The sequence below is a fragment of the Hippocampus zosterae genome, chromosome 2, assembly GCF_025434085.1.
Source record: "Hippocampus zosterae strain Florida chromosome 2, ASM2543408v3, whole genome shotgun sequence".
Lineage (NCBI taxonomy): Eukaryota > Metazoa > Chordata > Actinopteri > Syngnathiformes > Syngnathidae > Hippocampus > Hippocampus zosterae.
This window is the reverse complement of record NC_067452.1, coordinates 18,059,102-18,077,993: the sequence shown is the minus strand read 5'-3', so window position 1 is coordinate 18,077,993 and position 18,892 is coordinate 18,059,102. Positions and strand designations below refer to the sequence as shown.

The 18,892-nt window shown below is 45.5% G+C and overlaps 1 protein-coding gene across 2 annotated transcripts; it reads right to left on the bottom strand.

Moving 5' to 3' along the window:
- LOC127595829 (homeodomain-interacting protein kinase 2-like) lies at positions 1-4,441 on the bottom strand. Of its 2 annotated transcripts, XM_052057721.1 has the most exons (11): positions 4,084-4,441; positions 3,726-3,990; positions 3,462-3,647; positions 2,138-2,319; positions 1,657-1,780; positions 1,482-1,589; positions 1,336-1,404; positions 1,068-1,261; positions 759-989; positions 573-682; positions 1-490 (listed from the first exon to the last, which is right to left on the bottom strand). In XM_052057721.1, the coding sequence occupies exons 2-11, from the start codon at positions 3,915-3,917 to the stop codon at positions 381-383; spliced, it is 1,506 nt and encodes a 501-aa protein (XP_051913681.1). In that variant the 5' UTR covers positions 3,918-3,990; positions 4,084-4,441; the 3' UTR covers positions 1-380. The 2 variants fall into 2 exon arrangements, with proteins under 2 accessions (XP_051913681.1, XP_051913682.1); XM_052057722.1 differs by lacking the exon at positions 4,084-4,441 and having other exon boundaries at positions 3,726-3,997.
- Between the last annotated feature and the right edge of the window lie 14,451 nt (positions 4,442-18,892).

Here is an 18,892-nt window from a genome sequence, read left to right as displayed (position 1 = left end):
TGCCTTCTTCAAAAGCTTTATTTAAAAATACACTGGTTACTCTATTTTAGCAGCTATACTTTTTCCAGAGTTCCAAACAAGTCAGAATTGTAGCTCTATACAAAAATAGAAACATTTGAAATTCCTGTACAAGATCAAATGAACACTGTAGAACTGACCAGATAAAAATAAACAAACTATTAAACATGAACCTTAATCGAACCGCAAATTTTACAGAATTTTTCACAAACATTTGAAACAGACAACCCGAATGAGGTCAAGAGTTAGAGAAAATGCATTTAACCATTGTAAGTACAATAGTGGTGGCTGAACCTCACAGCAAACTTGACGGGGGGCGGGGAGATTACATAAATACAATATCATGATTAAAAAAATTTGAGCTACAGTTCACAGATCTGCCCCTCGGGTTCTTTTGCATCGTGTGCCACTGTCGCTGCTTTGTTCGTCTTCCATTGGATTGTGGCATCGCCACATTCCAAGTGGAGGAGTCCTGAGTAAGACAAAATGTTTGATTGCCATCTGATAAGGTACCTGTATGAACTCCGCCGTGTGTAACGCCGAAACAAGCTTACGTTTGTGTGCCTGGTGTTTCATTTCACCGCCGCCCTTCCTGGAGCTGTCAATTGAAGACATGTAGATGACTTCTGCATCTCTGTTGCTTCTTTTACTTGCAGCTGAAGCACTATGTGGACCCAAATTCCCATATTGATATCTCAAGTATGAAGGATGAGACTTTTTGCCAAGATGTGACCTCCTACCAGCAGACGATTTCATCATCATCCTCCTCACGTTTCCTTTTCCTCACTCTGTTGTTACTTTGAGGCAAGGAATTGGCGCTGCTGAATGTGATGACCGACTGGTCCAACATCCTGGGCCCAATCGCATGATCGCCACATGTGAAGCTTGACGTGCTCCAAATGGGCCTCGCGGAGGTTTCCTTGTTCTGACACGTTCGACCCACCTCCATGCAGTCGCGCCAGAGTTTGACGCTGGAAGAGAAGCAAGCAGGGAGTCGGAAAATGTCCTGCATAGGCGGCAGCACAGGAATGGCGCACGGACACACTTACTAAGCACTGTTTGGAAATTTGCCATCTAAGTGGCTCATGGTAACAAATGGGTGCTCCAGAATTTGGCACGGCCTCGACCTTTTACTCGGGTCCATGTGGAGCATTGTAGCAACTGCGTTCACAAAGCTCTCCAGGTCACACTGCATAGCATGCCAGTCCTCATCACTGCAGTTGATGGGTCGCACAAAATGAACCTAGGTCAAGGCATAAGGAATCCTATTATTCTCACATGGAAGCCATACTAGTTACACAAGTCGGGTAAACAAACCTCCAGCAGATCTGACAGCTTGTTTAAAGGTTGAGTTCCATCGTACGTTGTGACCATTTCGGCTCTGTTCTGAAGCGAGGAACCACTCGTGTTAGAGGCAGGCTTCTAATGCACCAAAACTGAGCGGAAGAACAACATACGGTTACCTTCAACCTCCACTTCTTGGCTTTCTTGCGGAAGAAGCACGAAGTGAATATGCCGGCGTCGAGGAGGCTGGCTGGCAGCTTTCCAAGTGTGGTGCTGATCTGTGACAGCTGTGGACGTGACATTGATTTTAGAATTGATGTTGTGCAGCTCTTGATGATGACGTGTCACACTTACCATGCCGTACTCATCAGAGCCATCAAACAGAGCTCGACCCAGCAGAAGCTCAACGGCAACACAGCCCAAAGACCACACATCGATAGCCTCCGTACACTCGTGTCCCAGCAGCACTTCGGGGCACCTTATTGGAGGGAGGAGACATCACACTTCAGATCAGGCCTGTCCAATCATTTTCATCATGGGGGCAGCATAAAGACAAAATGGAAGGCCACCACTTTGACAATTTTGAACTTTACAATATAAACTCTGAAAAATACAATTATGACATGAATGGAACTCATACAAAGGAAAAAGATGAAATCATTCCTTTTATATAAACACTGGAAGAGTGTTGGAAAATCTTCACCCTTGCTGTTATATTCCAAAATGTTTGTGATCGAAACAATGTGTGGAGAAAATGCCAATAATGGCGGATGTATGTGTGGACACGGCCTCACTCTGGAGGCATGCACTCCCTGATGGATCCAAGTAGACTCACCGGTACCACATGCTCTGCACGGTCATTCCCCGTGACAGCTCCGAGGCATGCAGTGCCAAGCCAAAGTCGATAACTTTCACCTTCAGCGGCAGTTGCAGGTGGTCCACCACCATGATGTTGTCTGGCTTCAGATCACAATGCACGATCCCTACACTCTTCAGGAACTGCAGTGCGGTTGTCAGCTAAAATAAAATATCAGACATTATTTCAGAGCATATGTATGTAATTCAATACTCGAGGCATGTTTCAAATGGTAATGCTCAGTGCTGTTAATCTGCCACGTAGTGGGTGGGAGTGTAGGTCGTGATGGATCAAACGTCATGGAGGACACTGTGGACTGATCACCAGTCGATGGCACAACTGACTTCACGCTCATAATCACACATACAAGCAATATAGTCTTCAGTGAAGCTAACACTGTGCGAGGAAGCCAGAGTACTGTACCTGTCGACAACAGACACAAGCACAGGGAGAGCATAAGAGTAAGATTCAAGCCCAGAGCCTTCTTGCTGTGACCCTACACAGCCACGGAATTACTGCTGACCCAGGGAACCCAAGTTATGCTGCTTTCTTTGGAAAATGATGGGCAATGTGTTCAGACATGGGTTCAATGTTTGCGCTCTAGTGAGTATCATCGTAGCTTGCATCAATTTAAGGGGCTTTTTACGCTGCAGTAGTGACCTGGTTGAAGATTGTCATATGTGTCTGGTTGCTAAGCGACCAAACAGGAAGTAGCCCAGTGCCTTGTCCCACTTGTTTGCACATGAGATAGGCTGTTTGGCAATGTCTCTTGATTACGATGAAAAGCTCGGGATTTACTTTCACTGAGGAGGAGAGGATGAGGAGAGGCAACAAGAAAAAGGGAATGCCCTCATCTGATTATAAAGACATGGCAGGATCTCAGGGAATTCAAGCTCTTCGCCGCCTACGGCATCACCAAAATAGCATGCTCTTTGCACTCTGAAATCACTCTGTCACCAACTCTCCTATTCGATGCACCATCTGATGTCATGGTGGCGGCAAGGCAGGACTGAAAACAATTTAGATCCGGGCAACATGACTGTGGCAAAACCCTGCCCCGTGCGCTCATGCTGTTGTGTTGGTGCGTTGCGGCAAAATGTAGACAATGAATGATTTCTGACGACGGCGCACAGCTTTGATTTGCATGCTGTGAAAGGCCTTTATATTGCTTCCTCAAAACTTCTCGTCATGTCAAGCCTGTCACCTTTATTTTGTTCAAACCGAATTTGGATATCAGAACACTTGCAACATGAATTTTCATTTGCTGTTAGTTCGATATGAATGTTTGCTGTAACCGTCAAACCTGCTGCAGAACAGGCCGGATCTCCATCAGTGACAGAGGGAGGCGCCACTCGAGCAGCTGATGTAGACTCATGTCGAGCTTCTCAAACTCCAGGCAAAACTGCCCCTGGAAGGTGAAGGAATCGTTCCAGCAGACAATATTGAACCGGTCCGAGCCGTGTTCTTTCAGCTCAATCAGAACGCGCTCCTGTAATGCACAGCACGAAAATCATATGCAGTGTGTTTTTGTGCATCTAAAGTGCATCTGAACTTATGACGTATGCACCTCATCCTTGGCATCCTCCATCTTGCTACTGTCCTTGATCACCTTCAAAGCCACAGTCTCGCCCGATGACAACTTCCTACACTGGACCACTTCGCCAAATGACCCGGCCCCTAAAAGTTCCTCCATCATATAGCTGCAGGTGGGAGAGGAGATCTGGCACTCCACAGTCACTGCAAAGTTGGAACACTCCATTCTATGCGTCCTCACACTGAGAGGAGGTCAGAACTTGCCCGGTCCATGTCTTGCCAGGCAGGCACCATCTAATCTAGAGCACAGTTCTGCAGGTGTTAAGGTCAGTGAAAGTTCAAATAATAAAGTCTTTATTTTCAAGTACTTACAGGAAAAGAAAAACACCTACCTGTTAGTCACTTGGACATTTGAGAAAGTAAGATGCTTTATCGGTAGAATACACATATATTTAAAAAAAACATTTAGCAATTCAAACTTAAACAAGAAATTACAAAATACAAATAGTCATCTAAGACAAAAACCAGCAGTAAAGAACTGTCTTTGTGACATCACAGTTATGCGACCTGCGCCTTTGCGACACCCACAAAGAGTAAAGATGCATCAGTTAGCCAGCTGACAACTGTATCCGTGGTGACAAAATCCCAAACAGTATCGTCAGAGAAATCGACATACAGGCAGGCTTGCTTTTGGGCTCCTCTCCACAAATCTGTGTAGGACCTGCATCATCGATCACATGTATAAGCAACACGTTTTTTTTTGGGGGGGGGGGGGTGAAGCTGACTAAAGTGCCCTCGTTTGAAACTAACACTTGAGGGCTGCCTCACCAACATCTTCGATTCAATTAAAATAAAAAATAAAAAATTGACTGCAATACCATTTCCAGACCATATAAGTAGCAACTCTAGTATCAGCTACATGGTTTTTGCAGCTTATTAAAGATCTTATCTTACATGAGCGCACATCTAACTGGAACTGTTTCTGGCAGTTTTTGCTTTGCTTGATTTGAACCAGCCATGTAACATTTTTTACATTTTTTACAAAGACCCAACATTTTTAATGGCATTGCGAGCTACTGTCTGTTAATGGCAGCCCCATTTATTTGTCTGCTCAGCCCGCTCGTGTTCCACCTTGCATGAGAGCTGAAAACATGAGCTGGCAATAAATGAGCAAATATAAACAATTGTGCATGAGGTTTTTCCCTCAACGTCTTTTGTAGGACTCGTTAAGCTTCTTGTAAATCGCACAGATGCGACATGTGCAAAGTGGAAACCTGTGACCTTCCCATATGTTGGAAAAAGCTGACCCGCGCACTTGAAAATGCACCGGACTGTAAATACTCAAAGGGAAAGTTCTTATCAAATGGAAAAATCAACCTGTTTGTTTTGGTTTGCACACAACCTTCTCTGCCCATTTTTGTGAACTTAAATCACCTGGAGATACATTAAGTGAGACCAGAAGTACTTCCAAACATCAGTGACATGTTGACGCTGTCAAAACGTTGATGGCAAGGAGACAATGTAGCAAAATTGATTTTATAGTATTTATCCAAAGTGCTGGAAAAATTCCTTATCTGCCAATTTGAGCTCCTGAGGGTTTCCTTGTAATAGCAGTCGGGGCTAATTAGGAAGTGGAAACGCTAGACTTAGCTTTTCCTTACATCCACATGTTGATCCAGGAAGAGGCGGACGTCCACAAGCCTCTTAAACGCTGCAGCTGTTCTCCCAGCAAGCTCAGGCCAACAGCCTCCTCCCCGTTTTGTGCCCGCGTGAAGTCTCTCCAGGACAACAACATTCTCCAGTTAGATTAGTTACCGGTAAATCGTGTTGTGGATGAGACATCATCAAAAGTGCACACGTTGGAGAGAACATGGCCTTGAAATGAAGCTTTGACAATGTCTCCACCCTAAATAAAGTTTCAATTTTGTTCATGCTTTATTAACATACTGGACGTTCAGTTATCAGGTATTACATACTTTTAGCTCAAATTAATGTACCACCAGTGTGTTGGATTTTATGGGCATAAAGCTTTTTCCTCCTATTTATGTTTCACTATGGAGAAAAAGCTGAACTTTGCTAAATGTTCGAAAAATTGTTGTGCATATCTCTACCTATGCTCAAATAAATATCTGAAAATACAAAATACAATCACCTCAACACTTAAGTGTTTTCCTTATTAAGGGACATTAAGCTTGAGTGTGCACCAGTGATGTGTTCCTCGAGCTGCTCCTTGTCCTCGAGGACCTGCTCGAGGACCAAAGGTTGGTTATTATTGTGAAGTTGAAGGTATTAAATTAATTAATGTAGTATTAGTATTAGTGGTAGTGGTGATAACGATAGTACTCAGAGAATGTTTAGAGATCAGCCATCTCGGTACCTCTGCGTCCCGCGTCCTAGACGCATAATTTGTGCGTTTTTGGGACGCAAGGAAATTTCAAAACAATTTCAATCAAAACAAACAAACAAACAAAAAAAAACTACGGCAAGGCTGAGGATTTCACGGTAACAATCGTTACCGGTAGCGTGTCGTTTCTGTGGCGTCATTTTCACGGTACCGAAAAATAGTTAAACTATAAAAGTCACCGCACACGAGTTGGCTGTGTGATCAACGCGATTTCACTGTGCCTGTATGTGTGTTTGTGATGTGGTGTGGTGTGTGAGTGTGTTTCTTCTAATTTACTTTCGTTTTGTTTTGTGTTCAGTGTTAGGGGTGGGGTTGCAACATATGACGTTATGTGCGCATGCGGGTTGCTATTTTAGTCCGCAAACTGAGGAATCGCGTGGATGAAAGTTTGAGATGGCGGCGAAAAAAAAATCACCAAGGTCTACTAATTACGATATTTAAGAAATGGGAATGCTAGTCGGATTTTTTGTATGAATCGTCCAAAGGGCGTAGCACTAAACTCACATGTGACATATGCACAGAACGTGAGAGCGAGATACGATGCGAGGCGCGATTACGAGGCAAGTTGGTCATTAGATTTGTAGGCTAAGAAACTACTGCACTAAAACATTAATTCATAAATGTATATCATATGATGTTTTTTTTTGCAGTATAAATAACACATACCCTGACTGTTCTACTCTTGGAATAAAAACACTTCATTCAAGCGTTAGGTCGTGCAAAGGGTTATGATGGAGGGGTGTTGCAAATCATGAGGACCTTCCAAGTGGAATGATAACATATTTTCAGATCTTGAATTAGGCAGAAGTAGAGACATACTGTAAGTGTGAATTTACGATTGGTCGTAGTTTTCTGACATTAAGCCACACTAAGATCGTTTACATCGAGCGATTTATTAAGACTTGTACGGGTCTTTTGATGACGCAAATATGGGCTCTGTGTCACTACACTGTTTGCCACATACAAAGTTGTTCAAAGTTATTTGAACACCTGTCCCTTTTTTTGTCTGAGACGGATGAGGAATTTCAAACTTAATTCCCCATTTCATACCCGATTTTCTCTCCAGGCAATGGAAATGTTTTTTTGTTAGGTATGGTTCAAAATAACTGTAATTTGAGTTTAGCCCAGAAAACACGTTGTGATAAGTTCTTTATTAATTTATCAATCAGTTTTTGTTAATCACTTCATTTGAAAAAGTTAGCATTTCAAATATTTGAATCGTTTTTTTTCCTTGACCAATCTCTCAAAAATTTTGGAGAAGGAATATTTGTGTAAACAAAATATTCTTTTCAATCAAAAGACAATCAACATCTTTAGAAAAATTAAGAGTTCACTTAAATGACAAGAGTCCGAATCGACACATATGCACAAACGATTCATGGAAGCAGGACCATCAAATCAATTTCAGGCTGTTTGTTAGCAAGAGTCCTGAGTCACAAATTCCCTTCCAGCAAACAAATCTATCTTGGAGTACAGCTCAAGTGGTCCATTTTATATGGCCCTGACACATTTCCACAGGCCACACCATTATTCCACCCAAATAATACGGCTTGGCCGTCATCCTTCTTCCTGACAATGACTGCTCGCTTTGCTGATCTCCCAGTAGGTTTCCCAATGGACCCTTGGGTGCACCAGAATGGGATTTCACTGTTTTCTGCAGCTTCAATACAGCAAAATCCCTTTAGACAACATTTTATCATCACATCTAAGTTCTTCCCCCAACTCCATCTATCATTTGAATTGTCTGTCATGATATGCAGAGTCGGACCATCACCCCCCCCCCCCCCCCTCCGCACCTGACAGCAAACAATAGGTTTCTTTGTGTGCATGATCATCAATGAGGTGTATCGCTGTGACAGACGTCCATCATCTCTCCCGATCATGCAGCAAATACGTGCGAGTGAGTCAGAAAATCTATAAATCAAAGACTGCAGCAGGTGTTAAGACACTGTGATAGCTAAGACAAAGCTTTGTTTTGGCCGTTTTTCTTTTGGGGTGAGCCAGACGAAGGAGAGGGACGGGAGGAGACCATGCCGTGTAAAAACTAAGCTGAGCCTTTTTGTGTGAGGTTCTACTTTTGTTTGGGGAACTTCTTAAGCTGTGAGGGCTTGCTGCTCCAGGTACCAGCAGCTCCATGTCCAATTGCTGCCAGAGCTCTGCTTCGTTGCTCTTTTCAGACTTGTCAAGCACCATCCTTCCCTTTTTTTTGTCTTCTTTTAGTTGACTGGAGCAGCCTCTGACTCACCCCTGGCTGTCAATATGCTCTTGTTTCAGGATCATATGTCTTGGGAAAACACGCAGTTCTGGCAGTGGTTCCCAGGGAACAAAGTCTGGGAACAAGTGGTTCAATCCAGCTGACTTGGATCTGAAAAGTGACAAATTTAGGGGAGGGCAAAGCTGATGACTCCGTGCCAAGAAAGAAAACAGCCCCTGTTCATCATCTCATCATGAATTTAATGACAATTCTCATGCATGTGAAATTCCAGCATCGCTGCTTCCAGGAATCTGGAACGGACAAGCTCAGCACATGTGATAAAGATCTGCAACGCTCATGGAAAACACTCCAACCCAACCTCCACCTCAACTCTTGTCCCCATGTTGGTTTCTTGTTTTGTGTTGATACGTGAGAGCCCCAAGGACACAGCGGACAAAAAAATCCTCTGAATCATTAAGGCAACCAATACCTATATCTGAAACCTAACCTTTTCTCAGTCTCAAGGTATCAAACCAATGAGAATTTGTACAAGGCTACACAGGGCAAACAACAAATTTTTCAAGCACTGTAAACCCTACTTTCTCATTTAATTTGCATTGACACACTACAAGTAAGCTCGTGTGATGGGGTACAAGCAGTATGCGGATATGTCAGGGCAAAAACTGCATCTGTCCTTTTCAAGACCATTTCTACTGCTGAGAGTTGCCAAGTATGAGACAGGTGCCAGGAGATTAAGATTAAGATATCCTTTATTTGTCCCACACTGGGGAAATTTACACTCTACAGCAGCAAGATTGTGGGTAGAAAGAAGAAAGAAGAAAAAAAACAAACACCGTTCAATTAAGTCCAATATAAATAAAAAATGGATAAGTCGCAGTGCAATTTACAATTGTTTTTCCACATCATTTAATTATTATTATTATTATTATTATTATTATTATTATTATTATTATTATTATTATTATTACTTTTATTCAGCAGCCTGACAGCAGTCAGTAGGAACGAGCGGCGGTATCTCTCCTTGCAGCGCGGGTGTAACAGTCTCTGGCTGAAGGAACTACCTAGTGCTGTCAGGGCGGGCTGGAGGGGTTGGGAGGGACTGTCCATCATAGCTTTTAGCTTAGTTAGCATCCTCCTGTTGCCCACCTCCTCCAGAGTGTCGAGGGAGCAGCCCAGGACAGAACTGGCTTTCTGACCAGTCGCTCCAGTCTCTTTCTGTCCCGGGCCGAGATGCTGCCTGACCAGCAGACAATGCCATAATGGATGGCCGAGGCCACCACCGAGTTATAGAAAGTCTTAAGGAGTGAACCCTGAACCCCAAAAGACCTCAGTTTCCTGAGTAGGAAGAGTCGGCTCTGTCCTTTCCTAATCAGGGTATCCGTGTTCGTAGACCAGTCCAGTTTGTGTCATGATTCGGTTTGGGACCAACAGGTGTGCAGCTGCAGGGGGAGCCCTACAGTGCCACCTGTTGGTCACAACGTGACAGTTTGTTGTTCAGAAGAACACCTAGGTACTTGTAGGAGGTCACCCTCTCCATATCCATACCCTGGATGTTCATCGGTGCTGTTTCCTGCAGAAATCCACAACCAAGTCGTTAGTTTTCCTAGGGTTGATCTGGAGGACATTCTGCTGGCACCAGTCCACAAAGTCCTTCGTCAGTCCCTTGTACTCCCGATTGTCCCCCTCTGTAATGAGGCCAACAATCGCAGAGTCATCGGAGAACTTCTGAAGGTGGCAGTTTGGAGTGGCGTGTCTGAAGTCTGAGGTGTAGAGGATGAACAGGAATGGAGCCAGAACAGTCCCCTGCGGCGCTCCAATGCTGCAGAGAAGCCTGTCCGACTCACAGCTCTGCAACCTCACGTACTGCGGCCGGTTTGTGAGGTAGTCTATGATCCATGCTGTGAGATGGTGGTCCACTCCGGCGTTCTTCAGTTTGCCTCCCAGTAAGTTGGGGTGGATGTGTTGAAGGCACTGGAGAAATCAAAGAACATGATTCTCACAGTGCTCCCAGCCTTCTCCAAGTGTGACAGCACTGAGTGGAGGAGGTACAGGTAGATAATGGCGTCTTCCATGCCGATGCCAGGCTGATAGGCAAACTGCAGCGGGTCCAGTGCCGAGCTCACCAGCGATCGAAGGTGGGCAAGGACGAGTCTCTCCAGCGTCTTCATCAGGTGAGACGTCAGCGCCACCAGTCTGTAGCTGTTCAGCTCCTTAGGATGGGGGGTCTTGGGCACTGGGACGAGGCACGAAGTTTTCCACAGCTGTGTTGCTCTGCCCAGCTTCAGGCTCAGGTTGAACATGTGCTGGACATTGTCACACAGCTGGTCAGAGCAGGTCCTCAGGAGCCGGGAACCACATCTTCCTCAGTTGGTTCCTCACCTGCTCTGTTGTGACGGGCAGACAGGAACCAGGTGACAGACTGGGTTGTTGAGAGCTGGTCGAAAGAGGAGGGGGAGGAGAAGAAGTTCTCAGTGAGAGTGGGTGTAGTTGGTGGTTGGGGGAAGGAACAGACGACTGGTCGAAACGGTTGAAAAAACGGTTCAGTTCATCTGCCCAGTCGAGGTCCTTCTCAGTCAATGTCTTTGGGCTGTCGTGGCCTGAGATGGTTTTCAGGCCCCTCCAGACACCAGTGACGTTGATGGCCTGTAACTGGTCCTCCAATTTCATCCTGCATGTCTTCTTCCGCTTCTCTGATCCTTCTTCTCAGCCGAATCTGCACGGCCTTAAGCTCCTCTCTGTTTCTCGACATAAAAGGTCTCTTCTTCTCCTTCAGGAGGGCCTTTATGTCGGGATTAATCCATGGTTTGTTGTTGGAAAAACACTGTACAGTTCTGGTGGGTACGGTGTTCTCTTCACACAAGTTTCTGTAGTCCATGATGGTGTCAGTGAGTGCATCAATGTCCTCTCCATGAACCTCGCTGAAGAGTTCCCACCTGGTTGTGTTGAAACAGTCCCGCAGAGTATCTTCAGCTTCCGTGGACCATTTCCTGACCATTCGGGTCACAGTTGGCTGTCTGTGCACCAGGGGTTTACACACAAGCTCTAATCACAGGATTAAATGAGGTCTTGTGCTTTTACAAGCATCACACTTGACACATTTACTATATGACTGGAGGTTGTTGCCGTTGAGTCTGCCAACACGCCTTCCTGAGCAAATCCCCGTCCACATCAAAACAATTCTGGCTCACTTCACTGTGAGTTGTCTAATACAGTGAAGATAAAAAAAATTAAAGTTTGCAATTTAGCTTGATGCCATTCTGCTGATGTTCATTCGAGAGTTCAGGATAAACTAACCGCTAGAGGTTGCACGTGGAATGTGAGTGTGGGAAAGGACAGTCATCAAAGAAGCAACTATTCAGTACAATGTTAGAGATATTCCTCTGTGACCGTTTGTGGGCCAAATGTTATTGCACCGATAATTAGAAACAGTAAATTTGGAGAATGTATTTTATGAGGGATTAAAAGGATGTATGTATCTTTGGTAAGATTGCACCGGAAACCTGGACGACTTGAGAGCTGTGTCTAACAGTGTATGTTGAAGGTTGCCAGTCTCAGGACTGTGAATGTTCTCTAAAGTGCAAAATAATAGTTTGTCTTATGTAGTAACGTATTGAGATTGAATCACATTTTGGACGATTTGTGTGCTCAAGTTGTATCTGTTTTTTTTTCTTTCCCATCATCTCTGTTCAGTTAATTCCATTTTTCACGGCCCTCTGAATAGGCATCGTCGGTCAGCATGGAAGGATCACTCTTCCTGTACTTTTTGGACACATTTATTGGAGCACTTTGCAGCAGAGGTAGGAGTAGTAGTAGTAGATGTGGCAGTAGCAGAAGCAGTAGCAGAAGCAGAAGCAGGTAATAACCATTGGGCCATGCCGACGACAAAGCGAGTGCATTCACTAACGTAACATAATGCAATGCGGCTTTTTATACGGCGCGCAAACGGTCATCTGTCAGTGGCAGCCCTGGCCCTCTTAAAGCGCCAGGTGAATACAACACCTCCCACTTAAGTTCCCGATGTCCCATCCAGGGAACTTACACCAACACGTAATCAAAAGACCCCATTCAGTTACAATAGTGAAAAGTTCACAAACATTACTATAGTTGTGGGGTTTTTTTCTTTTTGGCGAACATTTGTCCAATGTTGCCTCCTGTTTTCGATGAAGAGCATAGTCCCCAGAGTCAATCATGGCCCTCAAGCGGATCCGTGGCTTTATGAGGTGTGGATGCTCATCTTCGTTTATGTACGGTGTGCATTTTGTGTGGGCATGGTGGTTACCTACCAACCACCGCCCGATGCATCCAGGCAACCGTCCCACACAGCTTTGCGAGGGAGCTGAATCTCCCAGGCCCAATGAGGCGCACAAGGGCCACGACTTGCATCCGTGGGATAGGGATAAAAAGAGGTGGAGTGGTTTCCGGTCTACCAAGCTCAGGAGGCTTCATCATGTCGTTTTTCTTTTCCTGATGCCTTGTGACCACTGCAGAGAATATACGTCTTTGAAGCCTCTTGATGCTCTCGTCAGCGACCGTGGCAGAGATTTCACTTGCAGTCTTCACCAGCCATTCACTCTCAGGCCATTTGAGGAATTGAAGCCCGGTCTGCCACTTCGAGTCTTCGTTCAATTCCTCAGGGGTCGCGCCCCTTGTGAGGATATCTGCGATGTTGAAGCATCCTTCAACCCACTTCCAGGTGTCCACCAGACCGGCTTTCTGGATTTCTCCAATCCGATTTGCGAAGAAGGTTTGGTATCCATAGCTGTCCTTTTGGATTGCACCGAGGATCGTCGGGCTGTCTACTAAGTGTACCCAGTGATCGACTGGGATGTGGCAGTGCTCTCAAAGTATTTCTTCAAGCGAGTAGCGATTACTGCACCGTACAGTTCAGCCTTAATTCCATCCCCCTTCTGGTCGAGAGGAGTAAGCTTGGCCTTAGACTCCACCAGCCTCACGATGACCTAACCAGGCTTGGTTTCCCAGCGAAGATAAAGTCACAGGCTTCACTCCCATCAGGAAATGTAATTCCAACTGGGGGGCCTAAGACTTCAGTGAGTGTGAAGCTTCGGTAGAATCTTATTTGGCTGAGCCTTCCATACTCCTCGAAGAGTGTAACAGCTGCCTGCCTTGGTGACAGCGGATCATCCCATGTATCTTTCACAGGACGATCTTTTCTTGCTTCTTGAAAGAATTCTCATACAATGATTACTCCTTTCTGTTTAGCAGGGGTGACTAGACCAATTGGGTCATAGAGGCTTGCGATTTGGCGAAGAAGCAAACGTCGGCTCAGTGGCTCAGGAGTGCTCCTCCTGACCTCCTCCTCTCTTAAGTCGAGCCCAGTCCACATCTTCCCCCTTTTCTTTGAGAAGTTGATCGAAGCAAGGATAAGGAGGTCGTCTGACTCATACCCAACGCCAAGGGCTTTACTGTCCTCCTCTTGCAGCTAATTTGGGAGCATGAGGATTGTCGGAGTGCTTGGACAGCCAGACTGGGGACTACCTTGGGCTTCCCCCCTCCCACTTTGGCCAGAGTGGCCAGAGAAGACCCTGGGTTTTAGAGAGAACCCCTCAGCCTTCAATATCTTCTCAACACTAACAGTTATCTTTCGCAGCAAATCGATTTCGTTGTCTGATGTCAGGATGTCATCAACGTAACAGTCCTCTTCAATTACTCTGCGTTCTTTGAGCATTGATGAGAACTGTGGTAGTTTGGCTGTCTGTCACATTGCTACTTGGGCTATACAGCCTGCTGGCTTATCACCAATATTCACTCGGACGACTGCAAACGTTTCTATTTCGTTCTGGGGCCATCCCTCCACAGAAATCGATGTAACTTCTTTGTCCTTAAGCCAAACGGAGTTGTACATCTTTCGTACATCACCAAGGGCAGCATGTTGTCCACTTCAGAACCGTAAGAGAACTCCTCTTATTGGATTAAGTACATCCGGACCTTTTGTAGAGAAGGTCATTCAGGCTCCAACCCTGAAACTCCTGGCTGCTGTTCCACACTATCCTGACAGGGGTTGAGGCAGAGTGAGGGGTTGGGGCGACCAAGTGGCTAATGTATCACTTTGGGCCCTTCCAGGACATCAGTTCTTCTTCTGAGAACTTGACGGCTGCACCTCTTCTGACCATGTCGTGGATTTGCTCACTATACGCTGCTTTCCAGGCGGGCTCTCGTTCCAGCCTAGCTTCGGTTCTCCTGAAAGTTGCCTCCACAGCTCTGCGATTGTCAGGGAGAGAGGCCGGGTCTCCTCGCCAGGGATACGCAGCGTCCCAATGGGGTGACTGGCTGTGTTTGTCTGCTAGGATGTAGGTGAGGCAATTCTTGACTTCCTTGTTAGCTATAGTGGTGTTGCTAATGACTTTTTCATCCTTTGTCGACAGAGGGTTTGGATCACTTGAGTCCACAAGAACCTCCTCATACACTTTTGAGGCAGTTCCCATGGACCTTGCGAAATGAGTGTCGGATTGGCGGAAGGTTAGATCCACCCTCTCAACGAGGTCAGGGTTCGTCTCGCCAACTGTCTTTCCAAGTGGGCCATCCCAGAGAATCAGGTCCCCGTTTCTCTGAACTGGTTGTGGGACCAGGAGACCTTCCCTGTGACTAATGAGGAGATCGATTTTGGTGGGCCAGACCAAGTCCTCAGCAGCAACCCCAGGGAAGAAGCCTTGAAGCTGGTGTGGTGTTGCTTTCTGGCTGACCTCTGCGATGCATTCCAGGCCATAGCAGACGATCTTGTGCACTCCCACTGTTCCCTTAGGAGTCTCCACCCTCAACCGAAGGGTATATCTCCTGGTCATGACCGTTTTCCTCATCCCGCCAACTCCATGCACAATCAATTTGATGTCCTCTCCACATAGTCCTAAACGTAAAGGCTTGGCTCCAGTGTTTGTGATGTAATTGGTACCTGAAGCAAGGTCAACCAATCAGATGGCCAGAATTGGTGGGTGGCGAACCTGGGGCACAGCAGGTAGTGGTGAGCCTCGTCTTGCTAGCAGTCCACTTTACTGCAAAGGAACCCTGAGTTGCAAAAGCTATTCTTCGGATTAATGGTTAAGCATCGATTGCATATCCCATGGGTCCTTAGGTGAGACTTTCTTCTTGCCAGGTGCATATCCCTGAATGTTGGGCATGCAAAAAGCCTTCCAGTGTGCGTTTCATTACCACAGGCAGAGCATGCGTTTTGCAGCCTTTCCGGAGAACCTTGTTGACCTGCAGTGACTCTGGAGAAAGCCTTCTTAGCCCCTTTCTCAATTGGTTCTATTGGGCGTTTCTCAGATGGAGCCTTTTCTACAAGGCTTTTTTCCAACTGGTCCAGCTCCTCAAGAATGACCTCCTGTCTCTTTAGGAATTGGAGAAGGCACTCAAAGTGGTTCTGCTGGGCAAATCTATTCATTGGCTCGTTCTTGTAAGCTACCCATTTCTCCTTTAGAAAGTTTGGTAACTTACTCTCAAGTGACTGTGCCACGAGTCGTTTCTTCATCACATCCTCTCCACCCAGGATAAGAAGGTTGCTTAAGGCCCATTCCACCGTTTCGATGAGCTCTATCGCTTTTCTAGGGAGATTTCCCTTTACAGGGGCTAGGCCTTGCACCTCATTTGCTATTGTTTGGACTATCCTTGCTTTGTTCCCGTATCTGTTGTCCAAACGCCGGAACATTTCCTCAGTGGACCCGCAGCTGGACAGGACCAGGTCCTTCTTCACCTTCTCACTAAGGCTTCCTAGGAGATGGAATCTTGTTATACTTGCCATCCGAAAAGGGTTCCCCAATTGCTCCAGTTCTCCCCGCTCAGCCTTCCACCGGAAGTAATCTGTCATGTCACCTGAAAATGTGGGGAGCCGTGCTCTCTCGAGAGGGAACTGGTTTCTGGACCGTTCCCTCCAGGATACATGTCAAGGTTGCCTTGAGCACTCTGGTCCATTGGCTGTGTGTTCAAGGCACTTGATGCTGTTCCAATGCTACTACCAACTGGTCCACTAGGTGTCTGGATTTTGGCACCTGGATTTGAGATGGTTGTTGGTTTGGGATTAAAAGGAGCACTTGGGGTGGTGTTGCCTGAAGGAAGTTCATGCTTGAGACTGAGACTGTTCAATGGAGGATCTGTGGGGCTGACATGATCAAGCATGTTTTTTGCTTTGTCTGACTCTTTTTCCAGTGGGGCCTTATCATCCACATCGTCGGACGATTTTTCTGCGTCTCCTGGATTTTGCCAGCTATTCTCAAAGTCTCTAACCCGGCGCCACAGAGCTCGAACCTTCTCTTTCAACACCTTTGTGTTGGCACATGAGATGAATGCGTCCCAGTCACAGCATTTTTTCTCGAGCTATTCGGCAATTTCTGGTGAGCTCAAAGTCAGTTTTATGTAATTTATTTATGTTGCAGCTCTCCAGTTGAACCATTTTAGCTTGTGCACTGGAAATACATTCCTTGATGTCATCTGCAGCGAACTTTGTCCAGATTGTTTCCTGGATGAGCTCAACGGTTTTGGTGTATTTGCGCAGGCATTCAGCTGATTTCTTTGCGATGCAGGACGCTTTTTCTTCTGCCTTGCCCTCTTCATCCTCGGTTCCCTTTACCGCACTGAGGGCTTCAGCATAGTCTGGAGTAGGTGGGGTACACCCTGAACTGGTTGCCAGCCAATTGTAGGGCACACATCGACAATCAACCATTCACGCTCACAATCACACTTAGGGAGATTTTTCAAAATGTTCAATCAATCTACGATTGTTCAATTAAACTACGGTGCGCATTTTGGAAACCAGAGTACCCGGAGAAAACCCACACAAGCACGGGGAGAACCTGCAAACTTAACACAGGAAGGCCTGAGCCGGAATCGAACGCTGCACCTAGACCATCATGCCACCTATATACTTATATAAAACAAAAAAACAGTGATAAACTGTGGTCTCGAAACTAAAGGTTGCAGGTGGGACTTGGGATTCATCTCAAATACAGCAGAAAGTAAATAGCTAGGACTGCATCTGTTGAAATCCATTTAAAAACAATAAAATACTTTATTATGCCATTTTTTTGTGACGTTAATCTTTTGGTGTGCCTCAATAATGAATTTTAAATAGAAATAAGGGGTTTTATATATAAAATCAAGTAATATGTTACCAATACAGTACACTATGTGACCCCCCCCCCCCCCCCCTCCCCAGAGTGTAATTGTGCAGCCAATTAGTTGCCTTGTTGCCACAGTAGCCAGACCATTACATGTCAACTGTGGCTTTGCTGCTACATCATCATCACTTCTCTCTCATCATAAACCCTGTGATTTTTTCCCCCCAGAAAACACAGTAACTGCTGTTGTTGGAAACACAAAACTTGTCTCTGCCTAAGATTTTATCGGGACAGTTATCTGGGCAAAAATGCCTGCTTAAACCACCATTAGTCATGCTAAGCAGGTGCAACACTCTTCCGCTTCCCTATGAATTTCATGCTAATATGCTTGGCGGGAAGCAAATGCACGAGCACCATCTGCACTTCACACTTGGATTTCATTTCATATTGATTCAGCGCTCATTACGCATGCGGCAAGGCTTCTGCAACACTGGTGGTAAGATAGGGTATGTGGTGGGCTGACAGTGTGCCACATACATGTGAACAGGATTTCTGATAGATGCCGAAGTCCACGTGGCAAAAAGGCATCCATTTAACTTTAACACAAGTGGGCAAGATCTGTCTTTGGATATCTTTGAAAGAAACATGTAGAAGAAATAGAGCATCAGATCCCAAACTTCATATCAAAGCTCGTTCACAGTCAAATAGCATCCGGGTCTCATCCGCTGATTCTTCTTTTGAGGTTAACTCGAGGAGCTCTTCCACAAGCACAACAGCTGCAGCGTCCTTTGGCACATTGTGAAGTAGGTCAGGATGTGAAAGCCGAGCCTCTGAACGGGCGAAACAATCGGAGAGAACCCATGATGAGAGCAGTATGAACAAATTGTTTAACTTTCATTACAAAGAACACTGTCCCTCTCGGATGTTTGAGAATATGAGAAATCCTCTTCTTGATGACCGCCAGACTAAGAGGAAAAAGAAATAAATAAAAGGCCAGTGTTACAGTGATTAAGCAGACAAATTTACTGCCACAGAGGAGAAGTTAAACAAAATAATTCAGGATTTTAAGATTGGCAGATTGTTGTCCTTTGTCTTCACTGATGTTGGCCCACTGGATACTTTTAGAGTTGTCCTCACCTCAGCTTTTTGGACCTTGCTTTGTGCAGTTTGGGGCTTCCTCAAATTGGTCCAATAAAGTTGGAAGGCGAAAATGATTCAAGATATTCCGCATTACAGTCAATGAAGCATTCATTCTTGCATAAACAAGTTGATTTACTGGTGTTAGTGGCGTGTATCAAGACTTTTATCCATATTGTTCATGCAAGCCTGCTGACTTTTTTACATGTTGCTACAGTGGACGCCCCGTAAACGTGCAGGGTGGCGATCTGATTACAAGCGAGGGAGCTTGTTGTGGCTAGGAGAAGTGTTTCATATTCAGTACCTTCCTTTGCCAGGATGTGTGTCTGTTTTTGCTGAGGCAGAAAACTTGATGTTCATGGAAGGTAAAATTCATATTA

What these genes read in the sequence shown, in the direction of transcription:
- LOC127595829 (XM_052057721.1), bottom strand. Translation starts at nt 3,917, where the DNA reads ATGGAGTGTTCCAACTTTGCAGTGACTGTGGAGTGCCAGATCTCCTCT. An exon ending in CCAAGAAGTGGAGGTTGAAG is followed by an intron (nt 1,405 to 1,481) that starts GTAACCGTATGT and finishes TCCTCGCTTCAG; the next exon opens with AACAGAGCCGAAATGGTCAC. An exon ending in AGCTGTCAGATCTGCTGGAG is followed by an intron (nt 1,262 to 1,335) that starts GTTTGTTTACCC and finishes GCCTTGACCTAG; the next exon opens with GTTCATTTTGTGCGACCCAT.